Consider the following 24467-nt stretch of genomic DNA (forward strand, 5'->3'; position numbering starts at 1 on the left):
TTCTTGCTTGGTATACCTCTTAAAAGCGTTGGCAGATTTATTAGAAAATAAAACCAGATATGCCTTGCATTGTGACACATTCAGTTATGATATGAAGACTCTAGCTCAAGTAGGGCAAGGAAAAGTCGGATTTAAACATTGAAAAAGTTTAAATATTGATTTAGTTTATTCTAACTTATGGAGTTGTAACTTTGATCAAGAATTTGAGAAAATATGCCCAACATGACACATAATTCCAAGTTCTGAGATGAATAACTCAAATAGGGCGAGGGGAAGGGTGTTTAAAGAGTTAAAAAAGTTGAGTTTTTTGCTATGTTTAGAATAATTAACCAGTGGAGTGATGGCTTTGAATAAAATTTAGAACTACAACATATGCCTTATGCCATGATGTTCTGTGGTTTAGATCCCAGGTAAAAAGGGAGAGGGAGATATGGTTTTAAGTTTTGTTTGATAGCATAGTAGTGAATGGAGTGCCAGATTTAAATGAAACTTGAAACAAAGATGCCTGACACCATTAATAATATTAAACTCTGATATGAAGACCTTAAGTAAAATCAGGCAAACGCTGAGTCTTTCAGTGTGTTTGCATTACTTTTGAAAGGAGTATCAGATTTGAATGAAAGTTGGAAGAAAAATTCCTAGCAAAATGCCACTCCACTGGGTCCAGCTAGAACTTGCCACACTCGTTTAATCAGAAATAACTAAAACAATTTCTCCATGTTTATTATCATGGTAAGAAGTGTAAAGTAGGGCATAATTTTCTACCTTCACATCATACTTACTAATTAACAAACCGCTGAATTTACTTACCCTAATTGGTAACTCAAAGTTTGACTGTGTTGGTCTAAATGAAATATGGTCACTCAGGAAGATCATGTGGTTGTACCATTTCCAGGGCTTCTTCTCCTTCACTGCTGCTGATCCACTCTTTGTCAGCATCTGAGAGCGTTTCTCTCTCATATATCCGTCTCTTAGGGAACGCCACATTTTTTGACATTCTTGCACTGAAACAAATGATAAAGAATGTCAACTTTAGCAAAAGAAAACCAGCCATACTGCCAGGGGTAAGCTGGCTTTTGTATCATCCATGACACTTATTATTTGAATTACTTACATCCTTGTTAAATATATTTAAATCTTACACTATAACAAACATTTTCCACTAGTTTTTGTGCTATAAGTGTTGTGTATGCAACTTTTTCCTTTCTGCTTTTCAGCAGTTTTCAAGACTTATGATGAAGCAGGAAAGTGTTTCCAGGAATCTTACAAAAACCTGCCTCATGTACAAGGCACAAAAAGAGTATTTTGGGCTAATTCTGTGTACAGGGCAAATAGTAGATGGAAAACAAGGAACATGGGTAGGCCTACTTATAGGATATAAATTAGATAAGGGAAAAATGAGATATTCTTTATATCTACTATTTAATTCCCTAAAATAGTAAGAACTAGAGCTAGGGCTCCTCTGAAGGAAACATATTAATACAAAAAAACTAGTGTCATAAAATTCCTTACTTTATGCTCCTTCCAAATATCATAGCTACTTTTCTAACAATATACCTCACCCCCTGAAGGTTCCAGGTAAGTTTTGTATTTCCCTAAGAAATATACAACTAAAAGAAAACAGTAAAATAGCAAGATTCTTATTTATGATATGCAACAAATTTTCTATTAAATAAATTATAAAATTTCCTTCATTTATTTAAATCCAATATCCAATAGCCTACATAAAAAAATAATAATATGCAATTCGATATAGGTCTAAAGGTTTTGATATGCCAAGAAACCCATTCACAAGAATAGAATTGATTTTGTAGATTTGCTACTTAAGGTTTACTATAGGGCAGAAATCAGTTAGGAGGAAAATCAAGTATATTATTAGATTATCTGTTCAGTTCTCTTTTCAAATAAAATAACCACTACCATTGCAATTAAACAACATACTATAGCATACCCTAGAATATGCTACTAACATTGCTGATTTTGTCAATTTGCTAGCTAAGATTTAATATAGGGCAGAAATCAGATAAGAGGAAAAACATGTATATTATCGCTTTATCTATTCTGTTCTCTTCTAAAATATAACAACAAATACCATTACAATTGAACAACAGCACCCTCTAAATGCAGCTAAGTATAGCTCCACACTAGGCATATACAAGGATTAACTGTTCATTTTACCAAATTAAGGCAATGTAACAAAGAAAAAAAAACATACACAAAACCTATGCATTTAATCTCTGGTTAGATCTGGCAGTTAGGGCCAGGGATGGATCTAGAAAAAAATCATGGGGGGGACTGGACCAAGTGCACCAATGTGATGGATATATCTTGCAATTGGAAAACCCTATGCCTAAGGAAAAATATGTTAACACAGAAAATTGACAATTTGAGTAACACTTGGAGACCAACTAATCAAAATAAATCTCTAGTGGAGTAGGTCAGGGTCCTGGTGCCAGAAGGCCATCAGCATTTGACATGGAGTATCTAAAGTTGGCAGTGGGGCCCACAACTTTCTTATGACAGCAATAGAGATCAAAGGTTGTCACTAGATTCAAGGGTTGAATTTTCTTTGACCATTAAATCTATAGCAAGACCTGGATGGCAGACCCTTTACTGGTATAGCCATTAAAAGCAGGTTAGGCTAGGAGCCGAATAGAAATGGTGGCAATCAACTGATGGTTTGAGGTTTCCTGGGACATCACTCCAAGATCCAGGTAAAGTTACAAATCTACCAATATCTAGTCTGAAGATGATCTGGTAAAATTCTAGTTGATTGACTTCTTGTTATTTCAGAAATTGGTTAGGTTAGGAAAATGAAACTTTTGGGGATGAATCTACAGACTAAAGTATGTCCCAGAAAGGTGTTTTGAAGTACCATGCTCTACTCCTTGTCACTCTAGAGAATTCACTTTCCTAACCTAATCACTTTCTAAGATAGCAAAAGTTATGTGAGATAAGCAAAAGTTTCTAAGATAGCAAAAGTTGTGAAGCTGAAAACACTTTTGTTGTACTTCATTCAAGCAGAAGATCTATTTTATAAGATTTCACTTTTATAACATACATATTTTCAAAGGTCAGGGCCCTCTAGAGGGAGAAGGAGTAGAGGTAGGTACTTCAAAATACCTTCCTGGGACATACTTTAGCCTGTAGACCCATCCCTGAAAGTTTCATTTTCCTAACCTAACTCATTTCCAAGATAGCAAGAAGTCAAATCAACTAGAATTCTACCAAATGTTGTTTTGTCAAATTTTCAATAGGCATAGAACTGTCATGTAAGCAAATTTAAGGGCTCTCTAGAGGGAGAAGGACTAGAGGTGGGTACTTTAAAATACCTTCTCCAGATATACATTAGCCTGTAGACCCATCCCTGAAAGTTTCATTTTCCTTACCTAACCCCTTTCTGAGATATCAAGAAGTCACTCAACTAGAATCTTACTAGTGTTTTGTACAAGAAAAGTAAAAGATGACTCACTTAGGGTTCCCCAATGATAATAGCCTACCAAGTATCTCAAGCTACGTATAATAGCAAGACTTGTTAAGGAAATAATTGTATCAATAACTAAGTGTTGATTATTGACTTACATGAATAAAGATAATGACTATACAAGAATTTAACTAAAAGGTGGTAAAATATATGACAGATCTTATTGGTCTAAATATTCAAGACCTATAAACACAACTGCTTTCTAATCTCAATTCTTTGTGTTTCTGATTCTTAGCAGCAGCTTGGCAATGGAAAATCTCAGTTCTATTGGCCTACTAGATAGGTCTGGAGACATTTAAATTTTATTTTCTCTGCAGTTAGATTTAGATATAAGGGGATATACATTATGTTACAAATCTAGTGATCCCCAATTTGCATGATCACTAGATTTTCAAAGGTCAAAGAAAATTTGATCCTTGAATCTAGTGAAGACCTTTGATCTTGATTGCCATCATAAGAAAGTCATGGACCCAACTTATTGTTAGGCATAGGCCTACCAAAGAGTATAGTAAATGCTAGATAAACCCTGTGTCTGACCTAGGCCATCCAAAATCAGGGTTTTGTTGTAGATTGCTAGTGACCCTTAGAAATTTGAACTAAATATAGCCTACAAAAAGTTAGTAGACATGCTTACCACTAACACCAACTTCCCCTGAGACCATTTCCCAGGCCTTTAACACAAGGTGTTTTTTGGAGTGATCACTCAAATTTTTTGAAAATAATATGGGCTGGCACCTAACAGCCATAATTAGTTTCTCAGTCACCACCTCCATTATTTTTTTTTTTCTTTTTTAAATAAGAACAAGGCATGCGACTTGTCGCAAAAAGTTGAAATTATTGAACTCATGCGATTTGTAGTAGGATTCAAAATTATGAACGCATTTTTCATTGCAGCAAAACGTATGGTTTTGCTGTTGTTGTAGAGAAAATACGCTCGGCTTTCGCCCTCTGCGTCACCAAACAATAATTAAACTTAAAATCACAGAAACGAAAAGAACATACAAATCAAATAAATCAAATCATCTTCTCTTCTCACCACACTCTTGTGACTGAAAAAAAAAAAAAAAAAAAAAAAAAAAAAAAAATGAAATTACAACCAGTTGAAAATCTTTGTTGAAGACACAAAAACTCCCAATGCCTCCAATATTTTTAGCTCCTTATCTTTACTAACACGAGTGAAACCTAAAACAAGAGGAGTGGACGTCTTCAGGCCCAATGATTCAATTTTTCTGATCAGAATATTTCTCTCAGTTGTGAAACGAGGGCATTCTGAGAGAATGTGATCTATAGTTTCATCAATATTTACACACCTAAAAAAAGGGCATGACTTGCTATCTGTAAGATGATATAGTGCTTGACGAGATCTGGTCATTGCATGACCAGTTCTCAGACGGAAAATAGAGTTTGCAATTTTCCTATTTGGGTGGATAAGGTGATGTGGGATATAATGCCCCTCAAAAGACAAAACATAAATATTTGTTGTTGCAATACATCTATTATTAATTCTAATAGAACTTGCAGCAGAGGTTATTAACTTTGAAGTTTCATTTACAGTGAGAGCAACCTTCCAAGTAATTGGGTGGTGGATAGCCTGTTTTGCAATACTGTCAGCAATTTCATTTCCCTTAATCCTTATGTGAGAAGGAACCCAGACCATTTTCAGTTGAAGACCATCAGAAGACATTATTTTCTGAATTTTTCCCTGTAGATGAACAATAATTGGAATAACTTTTCCTTGCCTCTTTTTTAGATCAGAAAGAACACTTTTAGAGTCAGAAAAGATAACAAATGAGCCTGATCCTACTTCCAGCACTGTATCCAAAGCTTTTTGGAGAGCAAGACATTCTGCATGGAAAATGGAGATTCCATCTGAAACTCTAATCCCAACTGATGAGCCATTCCACTCAGAAAAAATGCCTATGGATGCCTTCCCATCATTTGAGACAGATCCATCAGTAAATATCTTTTTCCAATTATAAAATTCAACCATTTTAGCTAGTGTAAGTTGATGAAGGATTAGACTATTCATTTTATTCTTAGGAAAATCCATGCCAGGGATTTTTATATCTATAACATTATCAATGCTATTAGGAGTGTTGGGAGATATCTGGGTCTGACAAGAAAAGATTAGGTTTTCAGGAACACCTATGCCATTGAGCAAGGAGACCAACTTGATAATGGCTGGACTACTATATGTCTTCCGATTTTCATAGAGAAATGTATGATTTATGAGACACTCCTTGAGAACATGGAGGTTTTGGTTAGTATTTACTTTCATAAAGTAATTAGAAGAAAGTTTCAAGAATCTTTCTTCTAAAGAAGGTATATTAACCTCATTGAACAGAGCTGCAATAGGAGTACTTTTTAGTGCACCTGTGATTAATCTCAGGCCATGGTGAACTATTGATTCAATTTTAGAAATTAACTTTTTTGAAGCTGAGTAATAGACAGGGAGACAATATTCAATCTTTCCATATATTATAGATGTGAATAGTTTTTGAAGACTATCTCGGCTAGCTCCCCACTTTTGCCCAGCAACAGCACGCATAAAATTCAGTCGTTTTTCAAGTGCATCACAAAGATGAGAGATATGATCATTCCAATTTAACTTACTATCCAGCCACATACCAAGGAATTTCACATTCCTGGCAAAATGAATTTGTTGTTTATAAAGAGTCAGATTAATTGAGAGACAATCTTGCCTAAGGTCAATTTTCCTAGAAAAAACCATGCCAGTGGTCTTTGGGATAGAAAAAACCAGATTTTTTGTATTAAGCCATATTGACAGTTTATCAATTGCTCCCTGGAGCTTGGGTTGACAAGCTTCAGGAGAGGAGCCTTCAGTCCAAAGAGCTAAGTCATCTGCATATAAGACAAACTTTATTGAGGGCATATCAGCCAAAATAATATCATTAATCAGTATGTTAAAAAGAAGAGGACTCAAAACTCCTCCTTGAGGAACACCTAATGAGACTGTACTAGCAGAGGAGCATATGGATCCAACTCTGGTTTTAATAGTCCTATTAAAAAGCATTGCCCTGCACCACTTCCAGAAATTATTTCCAACATTAAATTTATGAGCCTGTCTTAGGATTGCAAAGGGGTCCAATGTATCATAAGCTTTCTTAATATCAAAGAAGACTGCAGAAACAACTCTCTTTCTTGAAAAAGCTTTCTTAATGTCATGATCAAGTTGAATTAGGTTATCAAGGGTTGATCTACCTTTCCGAAAACCTGCTTGTTCAGCAATAAGAGAATTATCAATAAGGGGTTCAAATCTCAACTTAATCATTTTCTCATAGAGTTTAGCAATGCATGAGGTTAAGGCAATTGGGCGGTATGAAGCTGGGTCTGAACGATCCCCTTTACCTTTATATATTGGGACTAGAATAGAAGACTTCCAAGCAGATGGGACAGTGCCACTTTCCCAACATCTGTTAAACAAGTAAAGAAGAGGGACCAAGAAAGTCGGTGGAAGAGCTCTAAGCATCTTATTGTGGACCAAATCTTCACCCATTGCTGAGTCATTTAGAGACTGTATTGTAGAAGTTAGCACATCCATATCAAAATCTTTGTCAAGATTAGTGACAGACCCTGGGGGAAACTGAGCTTCCATAAACATAGAGTTATTATATGTGTTACTATTTGAAGATTGACCTGCAAAATAACTATTCAAAGACTCTGCCACTTCATATGGCTTGTACATAATTGAACCATCATTGGACTTAATCTTTGGAGTAGACTGATCACTATGCTGATAACCTGCAAATTTTCTGAAATTTTTCCAAAGTGTTTTAGCAGGAGTTGACTGATTAAACTGATTTTCACAAATATCTTCCCAAGCTGCTTTTCTTTCAGCTAGGACATGTTTCTTAAAAGTAGCTTCGGCCTTTCTCATTTCAATTTTTTTGAAAAGGTTGCTTTTATCTGAAAGCCAGATTTTTCTAGCATTACACTTATTTTGTTTTAGTGATTCTAAATTATTATTCCAAAAGTGAACATTTTTTTCTTCTATTTTTTACTAGTTGTGTTTGGAGTTTAAAAAATAAATTTGAAGCATCAATGATGCTTTTAGTGATATTTTCATTTAAAACATCTATATCATTAATTAGAGCTGGTACCATACTCCCCAATTTAAGTGCCCATGGTTTCCAATTATCATCATTGAAAATCCATCTAGGAGCAATGTTAAATTTAGAGAGAACTGGTCTTTTTGACAGTTCTGTGATAAGTGGGTAATGCTGGCTGCCAAGATTGTCATGGAACCTGGACACCTTACTATAAGCAGATAGTCTGCTACCAACAAAACAAAGATCAATGGTTGAGTTTTTACCATTGGAGGAGTGCACATAAGTTCCTAAATTCTTAGGTGTGATTAGTGTGTGGGAAATCTGACTGATAGAGATTGAATCCAAGAGCAACAATGATTGAGGGTCTCTAGGGTGGGTTGAGTCCCACAGGGGATGGTGAAGATTGAAATCTCCAAGTATTAGTTGGTTTGGGGAAAGATCTAATAATTTCTTGAAGGTTGGGTTATTGAAAGAAGAGGGTTTATTTATATAGATATTGACTACTGACAAGGGGGGAAGGTCATCCATCTCAACCTTTATAACTAGTATTTCCATTGATGACTGGACATCAATATTGACAACAGAGCTAATCAAGTCCTTTCTCACAAGAGTCAATAGGCCTCCACCTTTTTGAGAAGAGGAATTTAGGACCCTATCTTTTCTATGTGATGTATAATTTTTAACGCTAAAATTTCTTCCAGGGGACAAATGGGATTCTTGGATGCAGACAATTTCTGGGGATTCAATGTCCAAAAATCTTTTTAACTCAACCAAACGATCAATGGGTAGACCTGTAGTGTTAAATTGAACTATTTTCATTCTAAACTGTTAGCTGTCTTTGATATTAAGGATTGTTTCCGTTTGTTTTTAGTTGCTTTCTGTTTTGAGATAGGTGAGAGAGCATTTGCATTTCTTTTAAGGAATTGATTTTTTGCTGGTGAAGGTTTTTTGGAGATTTCTGATGTTGGTTTTACAGGTGAAGCAGAGATTAGGACAGAGTCAAGAGATTCCAAATCATCTTCAGAAATAGAATGATTTGAGGTGAGATCTTTAAATGTTCTATCAGATGGTGCATGTGAGGAACTAAAGTCTTGAAACATTTTTTCCAAACGGCCTGAGATAGAATCTTCAATTTGTTTAAATTTTGAGGATAGGAATGAGCTGATCATTTCAGGAATTCTAACTGTCAAGATATCATCAATTATTTTCTTGATTAGGGGTTCTAATACTGTTTGTTGAGTTGACATGAATGGGCTAGGAGTGGGGTTTTCAGGGGATGGAATGGGAGGGAATTCTTCATTAGAAAGAGCTGGAGTTGTGTCATTTAGTTGCGTGTTGGATTTAAGGATATCTGCATACTTTTTTTTTGCAGCACCAATAGTGATTTTTTCTTGTACTGCCTTAACAATAACCTTTTCAACATTTTTTGTTACAGGACATGCTTTGTCTTTAGCGTGATGGTTGCCAAGACAATTGGGGCACTTGAATAGTGTAATATTATCTCTCTTAATAATACAAGAAGATGTTAGATGGTTGTTGGCACATCTTGAGCATCTAGGTTTACTGCGACATACTTTGGCAGTGTGGCCATGCCTTTGGCAGTGATTGCAGATCATGACACGGGGAATATATGTCTTGACTTTTTTTTCCATACCCAGAATACAAATAAATTCAGGAAGGTCAAGTGAAGGAGTAAGGATAAACCCATCAACATTCATCTTGTCAGATGTCTGTTGACCAAAAAGTGGACGTACTCTTGTGAAACCTTGATCCATCAGTTCATCTAATAAGGTTTCACTTGTAAAAATACCCTTGTCAAAGAATACCAGCCCCTCAGGCATGAAACCGTTGGGGGAGTTTGAGTGCAATCCCTGAGAGCCTTGAGCTGAGGAATCCTTCTCACATGAGAATGTTATTGATTGGTTATTATCCAAAACTAGCTCCCCTATCGCTAGTATCTTGTTCAGTACTGCTTGATTTCTGATCTTAAGGCAGTTAGAACCATTTGAGGATTCTACCAAAATTGTATCTTTTTGGCATTCATTAAATTGATTTCTCAACAACATAATTCCTTTCATGATTACACCCAGTGGTGGATTATGAAGACCAGGCTGCCCTATTTTAGTCAACCATACTCTAATGATACTGTCCTCACCCGTGAGAACACCCGATCCCCCTGAATCATGGGGGTTAGGCATGATGAAAGCCTTTCCAATCACAACAGAAAAAAAAAAAGTAGAAAGAAATTCCACAAAACCAGTCACAGGGTGAAAAGAAGAGAAGGAAAAATATCTTAAATACCTTAATATTAACTGTTTAAACAGTAAAACAAAGAAAATAAGAAAATTAGCAAAATGCTTTATCAAATTAATCTTTTCTATATGGTTTTGCTTCGTATGTCGCATGATTTTTGTCATTATCATCAATATCGCACGATTTTGCGCGAAATCGCAGCAGTGTGAACTAAGGGTAACGGCAATTTTTTAGAAGTAAAATTGTAGTTTATCTCTAATGCCGATAACCATCTGAGGAAGAATGGCTAGAAACAGAAGAAATGACGTAAATTTTTATCGGCAAATTTGAACTTAAAAAATGTCAACTGCCTCGACGATTTACAGATTAGGAGGTTTTCAGATCTTATACTTTGTCAGAAGCTAATGAAATTGCTTATTGAGGCTTTTTATTTACCATTATTAATGAAGATAAATGATTAATTGAATAGAATATTTTTCATTCCAAGCAGTGACAGATCCCTATCCCTGCATTCTCATAGCTAACATGTAGGATTTTCTGTGCTTTAAAATATCCTTCTAGAGCATAGTTTTTTTTTAACACAATTCTGTGGAATATTTAAAGGGAAATCAAAATAAAATTTTGATATTCACTCAAAATTTTGATTTGAAAATCAAAATAAAACAGTTCTAGCCTACACAGTTCAATTTGATGTTGCTTTAGGCTAGATTAAGACCTCCTTGGAAACTAAAACATTACCATGAAATTAAAGTAGGCCTATTACCATTAGTTTCTCTATTCTGTGCTCTGTCTGAATATTATATGTATGTTTCTGACATTTTTGACAGGTTTAACAGTATGCTGGAAAGTGTGAATATGATATTTGACAAGAACATAAAATAAAACAATTTAATGGTAGCTTACCTCTTATATATTATTAACATGTTTTGGTGAAATTCTAGTTAATTGACTTCTTGCTATCTCAGAAAAGGTTTAGGTTAGGAAAATGAAACTTTCAGGGATGGGTCTACAGGCTAAAGTTTGTCCTGGGAAGGTATTATGAAGTACCCACCTCCACTCCTCCCTCTAGGGGGCCCTGAAATTTGCCTACATGACAGGTCTATACCTATTGAAATTTTGACAAAACAACATTTTACCTTAATTTTCAGTTACTAGTTCATAATTTAAGCCCAAACTAAAATTTTACCAAATATAATATGGTTTATTGGGTAAAATAGTGCAGAATCTAGCAGCATGTCAAAACAGTTATAATGATGAAACAGATATTAGGGGATAAACATAAAACAAAACATTAAATCAATTATTAAAATAGGAAACAAAATAGGGGACAAAATAGTTTTTGTACCTCATGGTCAACATTTAGGGATAAAAGTCAAGTTGGATATCTGGAGCTCTACAAGCATTAGGCTAAGTCTTGTATTAGGAAGGATTGGGGGATTTTCTTTGAGAGGGGGGGGATGTAGATGATAGTCAGAACTAAGGCACTTTTGATCAAAGTTCATTGTAAGGATATGATGTTTTGATTCCAATGTGGTAGGTTCAAGTCAAGCCAAACCTTCATCATATATAGTATAGGATGTCCCCAGTATAATTATTATTATTCTTTTTTGTATACTTTCAATTCTAGAACTTTGGTCTTTTGTCAACCCAGGGTGCCAGAAAGGACAAGCATATTCAAGACAGGGTCTTATACAAGGACAATAAATGATTTTAAGGTTCTGGATTGATATGGAGAACCATTTGAGAAGAGAGAAAGATTTAAGGACAAAACTACTAGATTTAAATAAGTAGGAAGCATGGGATTTCCATTTAAAGTCATTGTCCAACTGCACACCAAGCAGTTTAACTTTATTTAAATTTGGTATATAATGGTAATTATTGGTAGGAGCTATATTTCCTAAAAAGGAGAAGATAATTAAACTGCTTTTGGGTATGCTTAGGTTGAGTTTAACATTGTCAAGCTCATTCTTTAAGCTGTTAATGAGTGAGTCAAGTTTAATTTCCAAAATATAAGGGGTTTGACAAAGGTTAAATAATGTCAAATCATCTGCAAATTTAAGAGCATTGTCATAACTTGGTAAATCATTATTAAGAACAACTAAAAATGCTAAAGGACCTAATGTAGTCCCTTGAGGTACTCCACATGAAATTGAGGAAAAACCTGATGAGTCTCTGGTAGGAGGACCACACATTGTTCACAGCCAGACAAAAAACTAGCTACTATATGTATAACAAAATCTCTGGCACCTAAAGTCCTTGCATTATCAATAACTGTCTGATAATCCAAGTTGTCAAAGGCTTTGCTAGTATCAGCAGAAACAGCCTCAACATAAAAACTATTTAACTCAAGATTTTAAAAAACAGTGTCAAGTATATAAATTAAGCAATGCATGTGCTATGATTTGGCCTAAAGCCAAACTGATTTGGGTTGATTTTATCTTGAATATTGTCAAAAAGGAAACTAAATAAAATTTCCAAAAATTTTAGAGAAAATATAGGTTTTTGATATTGGTCTTAAGTCAGAGGGAACTTTTAAGAGTCTTATTTTCCAGTTTAGGGTATATAATAGCTTTTTTAAAACATACTGGAAAATACTATCCACAAAACACAGATTAAAAATAGCAGTTAGAGGTACATTTAAATACTGGGCACATTTCACGATCAATTTGGTAGGGTCACCACCTGGGTATGCTGACTTATTTTTGTCAAAATCTTCTAGTTTAAGTTGGGTCTGGTCTGATGTATTTCAATCACAGGAATGTTTCTCACTGCACTGTTGGCTGGCATATTTTAGAGTGGCAGGTGAATTTCACAAATTGAAACAGAGTAATCATTTATGATATCTGCTGGGTCACTATCGACTACCCAGTAAAAACAAACTTTGGAGAGACCTTTCCCATGAGATCTTGGACACTTTTGTGGATTTTTTTTTTTTATAGAAATTTAACATGAATTGATTAATGATGCCAGATACAGCCACCCTCCTTCAATGCCTTGAAGGGGTATCAAATGTATAGAGAATAGGTATAGCATGTATCCTTCAAGTTCTAAGGAGGAGGGGAGGAATTGGCCATTTTTTCAATGAATTTGCCCTAGCCTTTGCTATTAGTCTACAATTGAGGGTAATGAGGAGGAAACATGTTAAGAAACTGGTTTCTTGCGTACAGTTACCACTTCTACATAAAGTGGGCTGGGGAAAAAATAATGCATTAAATACACATGACTCTTTAGATGGGCAACCCTTTACAGTTCTGCTCATATAACTGCCTTTTCATGTGTTGAAAATGATTTGATCTAAAACAATTGTCTGTATTACCTATGTAAATAATGTTCATGCAATTCTATTGTCTTCTCAATCAAAAGTAAAAAAAAGAAACATATAGAACCTGAATAGAGCCAGGTTGATGGGAAGTGAAGATCAGAGAGGTTAAGTCAATTTAATGTCAAGAAAGTTCAGTGACATAAAAGCCAGGGACATATGCAGTATTTTTAATAGGGAGGAGTGACAACTCCAAAAAATAGGAAATAAGTAAAATATAGGAAAAATGTAAAAATTAAAAAAAATCTCAGTGATCTTGGAATGTTTTGGGACAGGGCTATTGTATATATCCTTGATAATGGTTAATGAGTAACTTCATTGTTCCTGTCATAAATATAAGCAACCCTAGAATTTTTTAGTTTTACTTTGGATATATTTTTAAGTTTAACTTAATTTACTCAATCTTTCTTCAGTAAGGTAAGGTGGATAGATCATCCTGTAGTTTACAGATCAACTTTTGTCTTTCCTTTTTAATATATGAGTCTTAACATGGATTGTTAGTTGTTTTTCTTTTCTTGCAAAAAGCTGCCAAAGGGACAATAACATAAGTTAGCAATAAGGTATTAGAAGCTGGGGCATACATAAGATTTTTATTTAGGGTTTTTCAAATCATTTTGAAGCAAGGAAAGGATTGATGATTTTAAAGATGTTCAAAAGAGATCATATATTCATTACAGTGCAATTAAAAAATTTGTCCCATTCTTAAATATGCTCCCCTTCCAAGGTAAGGTCCTATGTAAATTACATAGCAGTTGGTATGGAAATTCTTACTTATAACAAAACAATTCCAAAGCACAATCAAGATACATCAATAAAAAAAATGCAGTAAAAAAGGCAGTCAGTAAAAAAATGCAGCAAAAAAGGGCATTGTTGTGAAGCTGAATGAACATTTATCATAACTTTATTGGTGGGTTCATGATCAGAGATTTTTACCATTGACAAAGCAATAAATCAGTTCAAATGGTAAGGTTGGGACTGAAATCTCTTGAGCAGTACTAAATAAAGCAGGTGTTATCATTCTCTTATTAATCAATTAAACTGTACCATAACAAGAAGTTAATGAAGCAGTACTGTTATGCATATCACTGCATACAAAGCTGATTATCCAGTCTAAGCAATTTTGAAACCAGAAATGGAGTGTTTTTTGTTTTAATGTAAGACTAAATTACATGGTGGAGGCATTTCAAAAATTTTGAAATTACCTATATTCTCAACTGAGTTTTGACCTTTGAAACAACCAAGATTATCATGATCCTAATTCCTAATTCCAGCCTATTGTCCTATCAGTTTTTTTTTATTATGATTGCTTTTTGTATCCTCTAAATGAACTTGCCTTCAATTTTCCTATGTAATACTGTAAATCTAAAACCAAATTTAACTTTACTGGTGATCATGTGTACCCCTAAGCTGAATTTTAGGAGGGGAGGGGCTTATCTGGTCTAGTTGGGACATCCAATGTTGGATATTGTCCCTGGCACCACGCCAGCACATGCATTGAATGCTGCCAACAATTGACCTGATTGACTGCTGCCAAAGCGCTGTAACATCACCAGCATGCAGCCTCAAGCCAAGGCTGTTGGGTTCTACTGACTTTGAATTAATTTGAGCAAATTATTTATTGTGTCAACCACAATTTTGGAGCTTTTCTTTTCTCATGTGGTTAAGGACTTCAATTTTCTTGCTAAGAAATCAAGTGGGATTTTCAAATTAAACAAACAAGTGCACACACAAATGGTTTGTCTTGTAGCACATCCATGGAATAGACAATTGTCCTTGAACAGACACCAGATTAAATTCCAGTTAGGAACTTGAGATTTAAGGACCTCTCTATTTCAAGACACCTTGGTTTAGCAATGAATCAATATTTCTCGAGTCCTTTCCATAGGCAGGTGTTTATAATTACTGAGGTTTTGATTCCATGACATAGCAGTGTTATTTGAAATGTTAGGTTATAAAAATTCTCAAGGTCCTAACTGTTGAATTCTGGAGTTAACATCAAGGACAATTAATGTGTTTTCTTATTTGCCATAAAACCACTGGAGGTGTAATAACTAGGAGCAGACTAGGAGTTGTCTAATTACAGGATGGGGACCTAATTCAGACATCAATAGAAATGAATGGGAAGTAAACTGCAAACGCAGGTCTCCCTAATCACCATCTCAATAGTTATATCTATTATACCACCTGGAAAATTAATTTTTCTCTGCTAAATCTGTCTAAATTTTCTTAATAAGTATTTCATTAGTTTGAATATTTCACCCATATACCATGGTAACTATTTTAATTGTACAGACAGTTAATAGTAGAGACCTAATTGTAATTGCAAATTTTTAGCTTGACTCTAATCTCGGAAAATAGGCTGTTGTCTGATCTTAAACAAAGGATCTTAAAATGGAAGTATCTCACTCATGGACAGAATTAATCACTGACATGTGTTGTGAAAAAGAGTAATAATATTTAAATAGGCTTGGCTATTAGATTGTAGTCAGCCAATCCCAACTGTCTGCATCAGGTTCAAGATTAAGAACCTGCTGTCCTTATTTAGGGAAGATATATTTTAGTCAAAATATTTCTCCAATATCTCACACTGTTCAAGTACTGGGGGTGTTTACCCTGAATCCTCTTTCATGTAGTAGATATGATCTGGCTGTTCCAGCTACTTTCACACATTACCTTTTCCACCACTTGTCACACTGACCTCTGCAGTAGGTTCTATCTTCTTCCTAATGTCCCTCATAGATGACTTACAAAGTTGCCAACTGCAACCCAAATCAAAACTAAGTTCACATTCCGTTTGACTATCTTACCCAAGAGAACTGTATTAGTTGTCATCAACAGTCACTGTCTGACCCTTTTCAGTTTCATTTTCACCCTCAGTGCTGTTTTGTCACCAAATCCCTTCATGGCCTGTATCTTTGTTTTTCTTGCTTTTGTTACTTCAGTTTTTTCTTTTCCACCTTTTCTTTGCCTTCCCTATAGCAAAGGCAGGATTAATCATGGCTTTCACCGGTGTATCAGTCAGCACCTTTGTTCTGCCCTTCTTTCATCCTTGGAGGAGTCTGTTTTCTTGGTGGGGCTGGGATGTGGTTATACTTGTTCAGCTGTGACTATCCTATTTCACAGTGGCTGCAAGATCACAGGACTTACTGAAAGTATTGGGTGAAAGGATTGCAGTGCAGGTAAGGATGGGGTTGGAGTTAGTTCGGACGTTGGATGAGCTTGGCGATTTGCCACCAGCTTCATGGGCTAAAAACATTTGTATTGTCTTTATTTAAGAGTATGGATCTTCATTATCAAGACAATCTGGATTGAAAGGCAATATACCCTCCAAATCCCTTCTGGATGTTCAATCATATGAAAGCTAAGGGAAAAGATATTCCTAGCAACCCAGCTATGATGTAAATGGTGACAGTTCTTTTTGATGGTGATGGTTGCTTGATGAAAAATTTTGATAATTCTTGTAAAAAAAAACATTGCTGTTAGATATTTCAACTATTATACAAGGGTTCTGAAAAGCCACAGCCATTTTTTTTCTACCAGATTTCTACTTTTCTTGATGAATAACAAAGAAGACCAGCGTCCAGCCAGTGACTTCCAAAGTTTCTAACTCTTGAATAGGCCCAAACCTGATGTAATTTGAAGCTGGGGTTTGAGAAAGACTGATGAAAACAAAAATTATTGCTGTCAACAGAGATTGTGCCAGCAGTGCACTGCTGCTGGTACTTTATGCCCTGCTGCCGTCACCCATACCTTATTGGTGTGGTGCTGGGGTCTAGTTGTGTGATAGAAATAACAAAACAAAATATAAAAATATAAGACATCATCATTCAGCCAGGGGCGGGGCTGGTGCCCCCCTGGCTCACCTCAATTTTGTTAATGTTTAAAATACCCTCTTAGCAGGACAGTCTGAAATAATTAATCTTATTTTTCGTTTTTACAAACAATTACATAATTTTCCATTGTAATTATGTCAGCACTAATTCATTATCGATTGCAAGAAATTGGAAAATTTATTTTTTGACTTTTATTTTCATTTTTGAATTTTTAACTTTTGGTATTTTAAATTTTATAAAGCAAATATGCAGAATTTTGAAAGGTCTGTATCCAGATACATTCAATAACTCAGCAAAAATAAATTTTACCTCTACTCTCTGTTATATAATGTACAATGTCATTGGTATCTTATCCTTTCACTGTCACTAATCTTACTAGTGTGCTACCTTCCACCAGAATACCATATTTTCTTAGCATCTCTTTGTGAAATATTAAGTCTTCAGCAGTTTTGAGGGATGGTGATTAGTCAATCATTGTTGGTTGAAACCTATTTTGTGGCCAATTAAAACTATATAGATACATGGTATAGAAATTAGAATTATTATTTTTTTATATCTTGTGTGTGTATACTTTTCAATAGTAAATTTTAATAGACTGCAAGCCAAACTGTCATTTTTTTTATGACTAAAGTAAGATTTATTTCTAGGATTTTTACCCTATATAATCTATTTTTGGCCAACAAAAAAGTGCTATATGCAGCACATATGTAGTCAAGAACTCTAATTTCATTGATTGATTGGTGACATCTAGAAAAATACTAAATAGTTTTTACTTTATCTCTGCCTTGCTTGAAATAGCAACATTTTGCTATTATCATATACCATTAGCATACACAGTTTTAATTCTTTGATGGGGAGGGGGGGGGGGGGTAGGTCAGAGTATTCTTAGGGGGGTTCTTCTCCCATCTTCTTCCCCCTGCTGTGTGCAAATATGATCGATTGAAAATAATAACTTCAAACTGCAATTTCACATTACTTGTTTTTGCTGAGAATGTATTGGATTTTCCATTGATATGCTATATACAACTTGTTTGGCAAATAGGTTTGAGGCGTGTATTTTAAATTTATTCCAGAGAGACAGATCCAAATGATTGCGCCAAAGACCGAATCTTCATGGGAGCAGGGCCGTCACGTATTGGAGGGTGGACCCCCCTCACAATGTTTTGATGACTCAGTATAAAAAAAGAATAAGTCAGTAAAATCGTGAAGCGAAGCGCCGTGTTTTTTCCGACGCCGCTAAAATTCTTTGTTCAGTTAAATAAAGACCACGAAAATACTGCCATGTCATCTACAGGAAGTTCAAACTTGGCTGGTGAACACAGCAGTTTTACCGACTCCTGCCGTGATTTTACAGATGGTGCCATAATTTCCATTTCGTCAAAAAAAGAGGGTCAAAATAGCGACATGATATGTACCGAAATCTGAATCTCAGTCAGTAAATGCAGCGGTTTTACCAGCTCGTGCAATGATTTTCACATATAGTATTCAAAACGAAAATTATGCTAAATAATGGAAAAATATTCAGTAAAGTGACCAGTCAGTCGGTAAAATCCCTTGCTTCCCCTCCCCAACATTTTGACTAGTAACAACCCTCCTTGGAAGTAAAAATTGTACCTTAACTTCTATTAAAAGAATATTAGAGACACTTTTCATTATCAAGAACAATTAAGCTTCATTAACACACTAATTCTTTTCTAATTTTTATAGACTATGTCTATTGTGAAGCTTCACCGACTGCACCATATCAAATACGACGAATAGAGGAGTTAACAAAGGTATTGTAGAGCCTATGCTGAGTGTTTAACGAAAGAGCTTTATATATATATATATATATACATATATATATATATATATATATATATATATATATATATATATATATATATATATATATATACATATATATATATATATATATATATATATATATATATATATATATATATACATATATATGTATATACATATATATATATATATATATATATATATTATATGTATTATACCATTTTATTTATTTATTAATATTATATATTATTATTACTTATTATTATTGATTTTTATATTTTTTATAGATGTATTTTAAATTACATCTTATCTGGCTTTTCCAAGATATGTATTTGATTTGATTTTTCTTTTCTGGTGTAAATTTTGTAGGATTTTAAGACTTCATTTCCTTATGTACTGTTTTGATGTCCAATAATTTTTTTCCTATTTAATGCTCTATAATAGAGCTATAATAATGTAATGCAACAGGTTTTGTTAATTTAAAAGTTTCGTCCATTTAAGCCCCTGTGTAGAGTTTAGTTATGTTTTTACAACTACACAAGGTCAGAGAAACAACTATTGCTGCTTGGAACCATGTCTATGTTGACTCAGCTTGCCAATCCGGTTTGAGGTTTCAATAATTAACTCAGAGATTCTATCCATCTATTTGTTTTTTAGTTGGAAAGTTATCTTAATTCATTGTTCTGGAACTATTTGATTATTGACTAAAATTCAAGAACGTTAAAACTTAAAGAAAACTGTTTGACAGTGTTCAATTAAATGAAAAAATCTTAAAAACAGTTACTAAATCACTGCATTTTGAATATTGATCAGTTTGCTTGTGTCTGTGTCACAGCAGAAATTCATACCTCCAGTCTAGCAATATTGGCAATGACGTCACAAACAACGAGTTTTGATATTTTTGAATTCGTTCATATATCCCTTTAAGATAAGAAGATAACTCAATCCCTTAACGTGTATAGGCATTATCTGATGAATGTTAAATGAGCTCTTACAATAATAAAGATTGTTTTAAATAATTTGCAGACTAGAATCTCTAGTATGGTATACCCTACTCTGAATTCGGGGTATATTTAATGTGTCTTGGTGAGGTAAATTTACTATCCAATTTCACATTCTCATCTTGTAATATTTCTCACTTAATTTTTTCCTCAGTTCTTTCACTGATAAAAAAAAGTTCTAAAATGTAATGTAAAAAAATGTGTTTGCATATTTTCTTTCAACCTTATTTTTTTTATGTGTTACGAGTATTATTTTGTTTGCTGCCATGGCCCTGTGCTGTCTTTTTGGAATATATTTCTATCTATTTATCTACCTATGGACAATGAAAAACTGTAACAATCCGAAAGGCTAGGTATGCTCTTTTTTGCTTAATCTCTGTGAGCTTCTCCCACCATTTTGTCAGCAAGTCCGTCAATGTTGCTTATTTTTAGCCAGGTTTCTAAGTTTGAGTATCAAATAGGCTAGATCAGCATAAAATATTGGCAAAAATCGTGATTTTTTTTCAAATTTATTTCAAACATTGTGCAATATTGTCTTTACCCTTTGTCTTAGTTTCTGTTCTCTGTTAAGATATGTGATTCATTACAGAGTTGTTCTTGCAAAGTTTCATTAAAGTAAGGAAAGTATTTTTTTTTTAATGGAAGGAAAAAACGAAAAGAAAGTCTTGCAAGTTTTCTTTTTTAATGGTTGAATGAAAATTATATTAAGAAAGAAAGGCTACCCAGAAATCATGGAAATCCAATTTATTATCTTTTAAGGTGTGCATACTAAGTGATACCCTCAATACCTCCCGTTATATTTACTTAGAACACATACATACAAATGGAAGTGTAGGGCGGGGTTTCATAACAATTACATAACAACTCGAAATTAACTCAAGGGGAGTTTTCGTGAAAAATGTGATAAAATCAAACAGTTGGTTGTAACGAAGTGTAGTAAGGAGCGACCCGGCTCAATAGTAGCCAAAACTCTAAAAAATTGAATTTTGATACCAATAGTTACATCAAAAGAATCGCATTCTAATGCTGATTTTAAATATATAAGTTTCATCAAGATTAGTCTTACCCATCAAAAGTTACGAGCCTGAGAAAATTTGCCTCATTTTAGAATAGGGGATACATCCCTAAAGGTCATATAATCTTAATGAAAATCACACCATCAAATTCAGCGTATCAGAGAACCTTATTGTTGAAGTTTCAAGCTCCTATCTACAAAAATTTGGAATTTCGCATTTTTTGCCAGAAGACAGATCGCAGATGCGTGTTTATTTATTTTTTTTTTTTTTTTTTTTTTCAGGGGTGATCGTATCGACTCAGTAGTCCTAGAATGTCGCGAGAGGGCTCATTCTAACGGAAGTTAGAAGTTCCAGTGCCCTTTTTAATTGACTAAAAAAACTTGAGGGCACCTAGGCCCCCTCCCGCGCTCATTTTCCCCCAAAGTTACCGGATCAAAATTCTGAAATTGCCATTTTATAACACCATAGTCGAAAAACCTAATAACTATGTCTTTGAGGACGACTTACTCCCCCGCAGTCCCCGTGGGAGGGGCTGCAAGTAACAAACTTTGACCTGTGTTTATATATAGTAATGGTTATTGGGAAGTGTACAGACGTTTTCAGGGGATTTTTTTTGGTTTAGGGGGGGGGGGGTTACGTGGGAGGATATTTCCCTGGAGGAAATTCTCATGGGGGAAGAGGATTTCAAGGAAGGGGGCAAAAGCTTTTTCTACTGAAAGTAAGGAGCAAAAGTTGAAACGAACAAAACTTATTAGGCATATGAGGGGTTTACCTCCTCGTAATACCTCACTTTTTACGCTAAAGTGTTTCAAGTAATTTCAACCATTTATTCTACGGCTTTTGTGATTCAGAGGTCATTCTTAAGGAATTAGGACAAAATTTAAGCTTTAGTGTAAAGAGCGAGATATCGACGAGGGGTGAACCCCCTCATATACGCAATAAAAACATACGAATATAGAAGTTCGTTACGTAAGTTACGTATATTTTTTACAAATGAAAACATTCGTAAAACTTAAAGTTCTATTTGCCTTTTTAAGTAATCGAAAAATTGGAGGGCAACTAGGCCTCCTCCCTCACTCCTTTTTTCTCAAAATCTTCCGATTGAAACTATGAGAAAGCCATTTAGCCAAAAAAAAATTAATATGCAAATTTGTTTTAATTATTTATGTGCGAAGAGGCAACATCAAAACATGGAATTAATTCAAAAACGTCCAGAAATTAAATTAAATTTTTTTTTAAATAAAAGTATGGAGCAACATTAAAACTTAGAACGAACAGAAACTACTCCGTATATGAAAGGGGCCTTTCCTTCTCAACTTTAGCATACAGCATAAAATTTAATTTTAACTTTAAATTTAAATTAAATTTAACTTTAGCATAAAGAGTAAGGCGTTGAGGAGGAAAAGCCCCTTTCATATACGGAGTAATTTCTGTTCGTTTTAAGTTTTAATGTAGCTCCTTACTTTCATTTAAAAACCTTGTTTTTTAATTTAATTTTAGTACAAAAACTCGAAGATTTAAACTTGCAAAGGTGTCTTTTTGAATCTCATCTGTAATTGGGATTTCACTTTTATGTCATCAGTAAGTACTGTTTTGTTCTTTTAAAGTGTTTTGCTTTTGTTATAAGGAAATGTTTAGGGATTTGAACATCAATTATTATTATTTTTTAGAATTCTATGGGTGCTATTGAGGCTAAAGTTATGTGTTTTTATCGCCGAAGGGATATCCCATCAAACCTTCTCCCAGTAGCTGATAGACACCAAGGTAAGAATTTTTTGTAAATAATTTTTGTTATTTACCACGGGTGATCCGATTCCCGTCAATTTTGAATCGTTTTTCCTTATGTAACCAGTTTTAGTTGAAATCTTTTATGTGAATGGACTAGTGAAATAGGAGTAGCATTTCATGAAAACTGACGATAAGTTGAGATGGCTATATCGCAAAAATTTGCTAATTGCATTGATCTTTGTATATGCCATTTTTCATCAAACATGATTGATGTGGTTCCTTTAAGTCATGTTCTCAAGTTGCTTTGAATGATATAATCCAAGGAAATACTGAAAACTTAATTAAAAAGATGCCACAAAAGAAATGTCCTATGATTTCTTTTGTAGAAGGTGTCCGCGCAAGGATTGTCATATTACAACTGGAGGAAAGTCAATATCTACATTTTGGGATACATGATTATATGGGAGTACTAGCTGTTGGTGTGGCGCTTCGCGCCACACCAACATCTAGTTGGTGGGGGCGCTTCGCCCCCCCCAAGCCCCCCGTGCGCGTAAGTCGTTACGCGCCATATTAGTTACGCGCCATTGTAGTTGTGTCCCTGTGTCCAACCTGTGAATATAGATAGATATATATATGTTTTTAACTACGTAAAACTTGCAAATATACAATATTCTTCGCTGTCTCATTGTCTGTGCATATAAATAGATTGTCAGGTTTACCGACTCTTGAACATGCAATATATAATTGCCCATGGGAAAACAATCCGTATTCAGATCTATACCGCCTTTTTCTAATGATTGCCCTTGGGCTTTGTTGATGGTAATTGCTAATCGAATATTCACTGTGTCTCCGTCGTCATTTATATATCCCCCATGTGTCCTTCCGGCGTCCCCGTTGTGGTTGTGGCCCCGTGTCCCGGTCGTCATCCGTGTCCCGCTTGTCATTTGTGTCCCGGTGTCCCGGTCTGTAATTTCTCTTTGAATGTCCCAATCGTCATTTATATTCCTTGTGTCCCGGTCTGTTATATACGACAATAGATCAATTGTGTTGTAACTTTGTTCACGATCCCATTTTATACATGTAGAAATAGAAGCAGTACGATTAGGTGAAGGCATTCCCAAATTCTTGAGAAGTTTGTTTGCAATAGATAAGCACAAATCTTCAATCATAACTAAAGTGCAGTTATAAATTTCTGTTGTAAAGTCCAAGGTCATATCTGATCTTTCTAGCCGTATTGGGTGGAGTATGTTGTCGGCCATTTGCGATTTGTATTTCTCCCATAACTCTGTAGGAGATGAAGGAGAGCAACTTTTGCCGGAAGACACGGGTCGTAATGTCATGTCTATGAACCGGCGATCGTCTAGTATGTAAAAGCTGTTTTATCTAATCCCAAGATGGATTATATATAAATGTAATAAATGACGAATCATTAATCTATAGGCATAATATTTCATTGCGCTGCATTTCTTATCCATTTCTTTGTTAGTGGCTGGATTTATCAATTTAATATTAAAGTGATAGCCGTCGGCTCCATCCCAAAAAATGATAGGATATTGTAGGGTATCGTAGCATCGATGAGTTTAGTAAAAACTTCTCTTTGAAATGCCTTCTTATATACTTATAATGACGTCATATACAAAGCCTTTGACGTCATGTACAAATCACCGACCATAACGATTGCCACTTTGTTGATAGTTGCGTATCAGTAGGCATCAATTCGATTGCTCTTTTGAGCAGAAGTACTAAATTATTATTTATGTGGAAAAGATGTTGCAACTGAGAAACGATAGTCCTTTCAACGTCGTTTTTTTTATCATTGGTATCACTTTCAAGTTGTTTGGTTTGTTTTACCTTGACTTGTCTTTCGTCACTATGAAATACATATCGCCGAACCTTTGTTTTTTTTACTAAAATCTGGTAGGCATTGATGACCTTATCCAAGTCGAAATCCCATACCCAATCATCATCGCTATCA

General features: G+C 34.6%; 1 protein-coding gene across 2 annotated transcripts in view; it reads left to right on the top strand.

The window, feature by feature from the left end:
- Positions 1–10060: 10060 nt before the first annotated feature.
- Positions 10061–24467, top strand: part of LOC136029237 (metastasis-associated protein MTA1-like) — an 89943-nt gene continuing 75536 nt past the window's right edge. The window contains exons 1-3 of one of the 2 annotated variants that reach the window (XM_065707466.1): positions 10061–10180; positions 18667–18734; positions 22435–22528. In XM_065707466.1, coding sequence (XP_065563538.1) covers positions 10147–10180; positions 18667–18734; positions 22435–22528 — 196 coding nt within the window. In that variant the 5' untranslated portion in view covers positions 10061–10146. The remainder of the gene's footprint in view (positions 10181–18666; positions 18735–22434; positions 22529–24467) is intronic. The other variant, XM_065707467.1, reaches the window with a different exon arrangement.

The sequence above is a fragment of the Artemia franciscana genome, chromosome 7 (genome assembly GCF_032884065.1).
Source record: "Artemia franciscana chromosome 7, ASM3288406v1, whole genome shotgun sequence".
In the NCBI taxonomy this organism is placed as follows: domain Eukaryota; kingdom Metazoa; phylum Arthropoda; class Branchiopoda; order Anostraca; family Artemiidae; genus Artemia; species Artemia franciscana.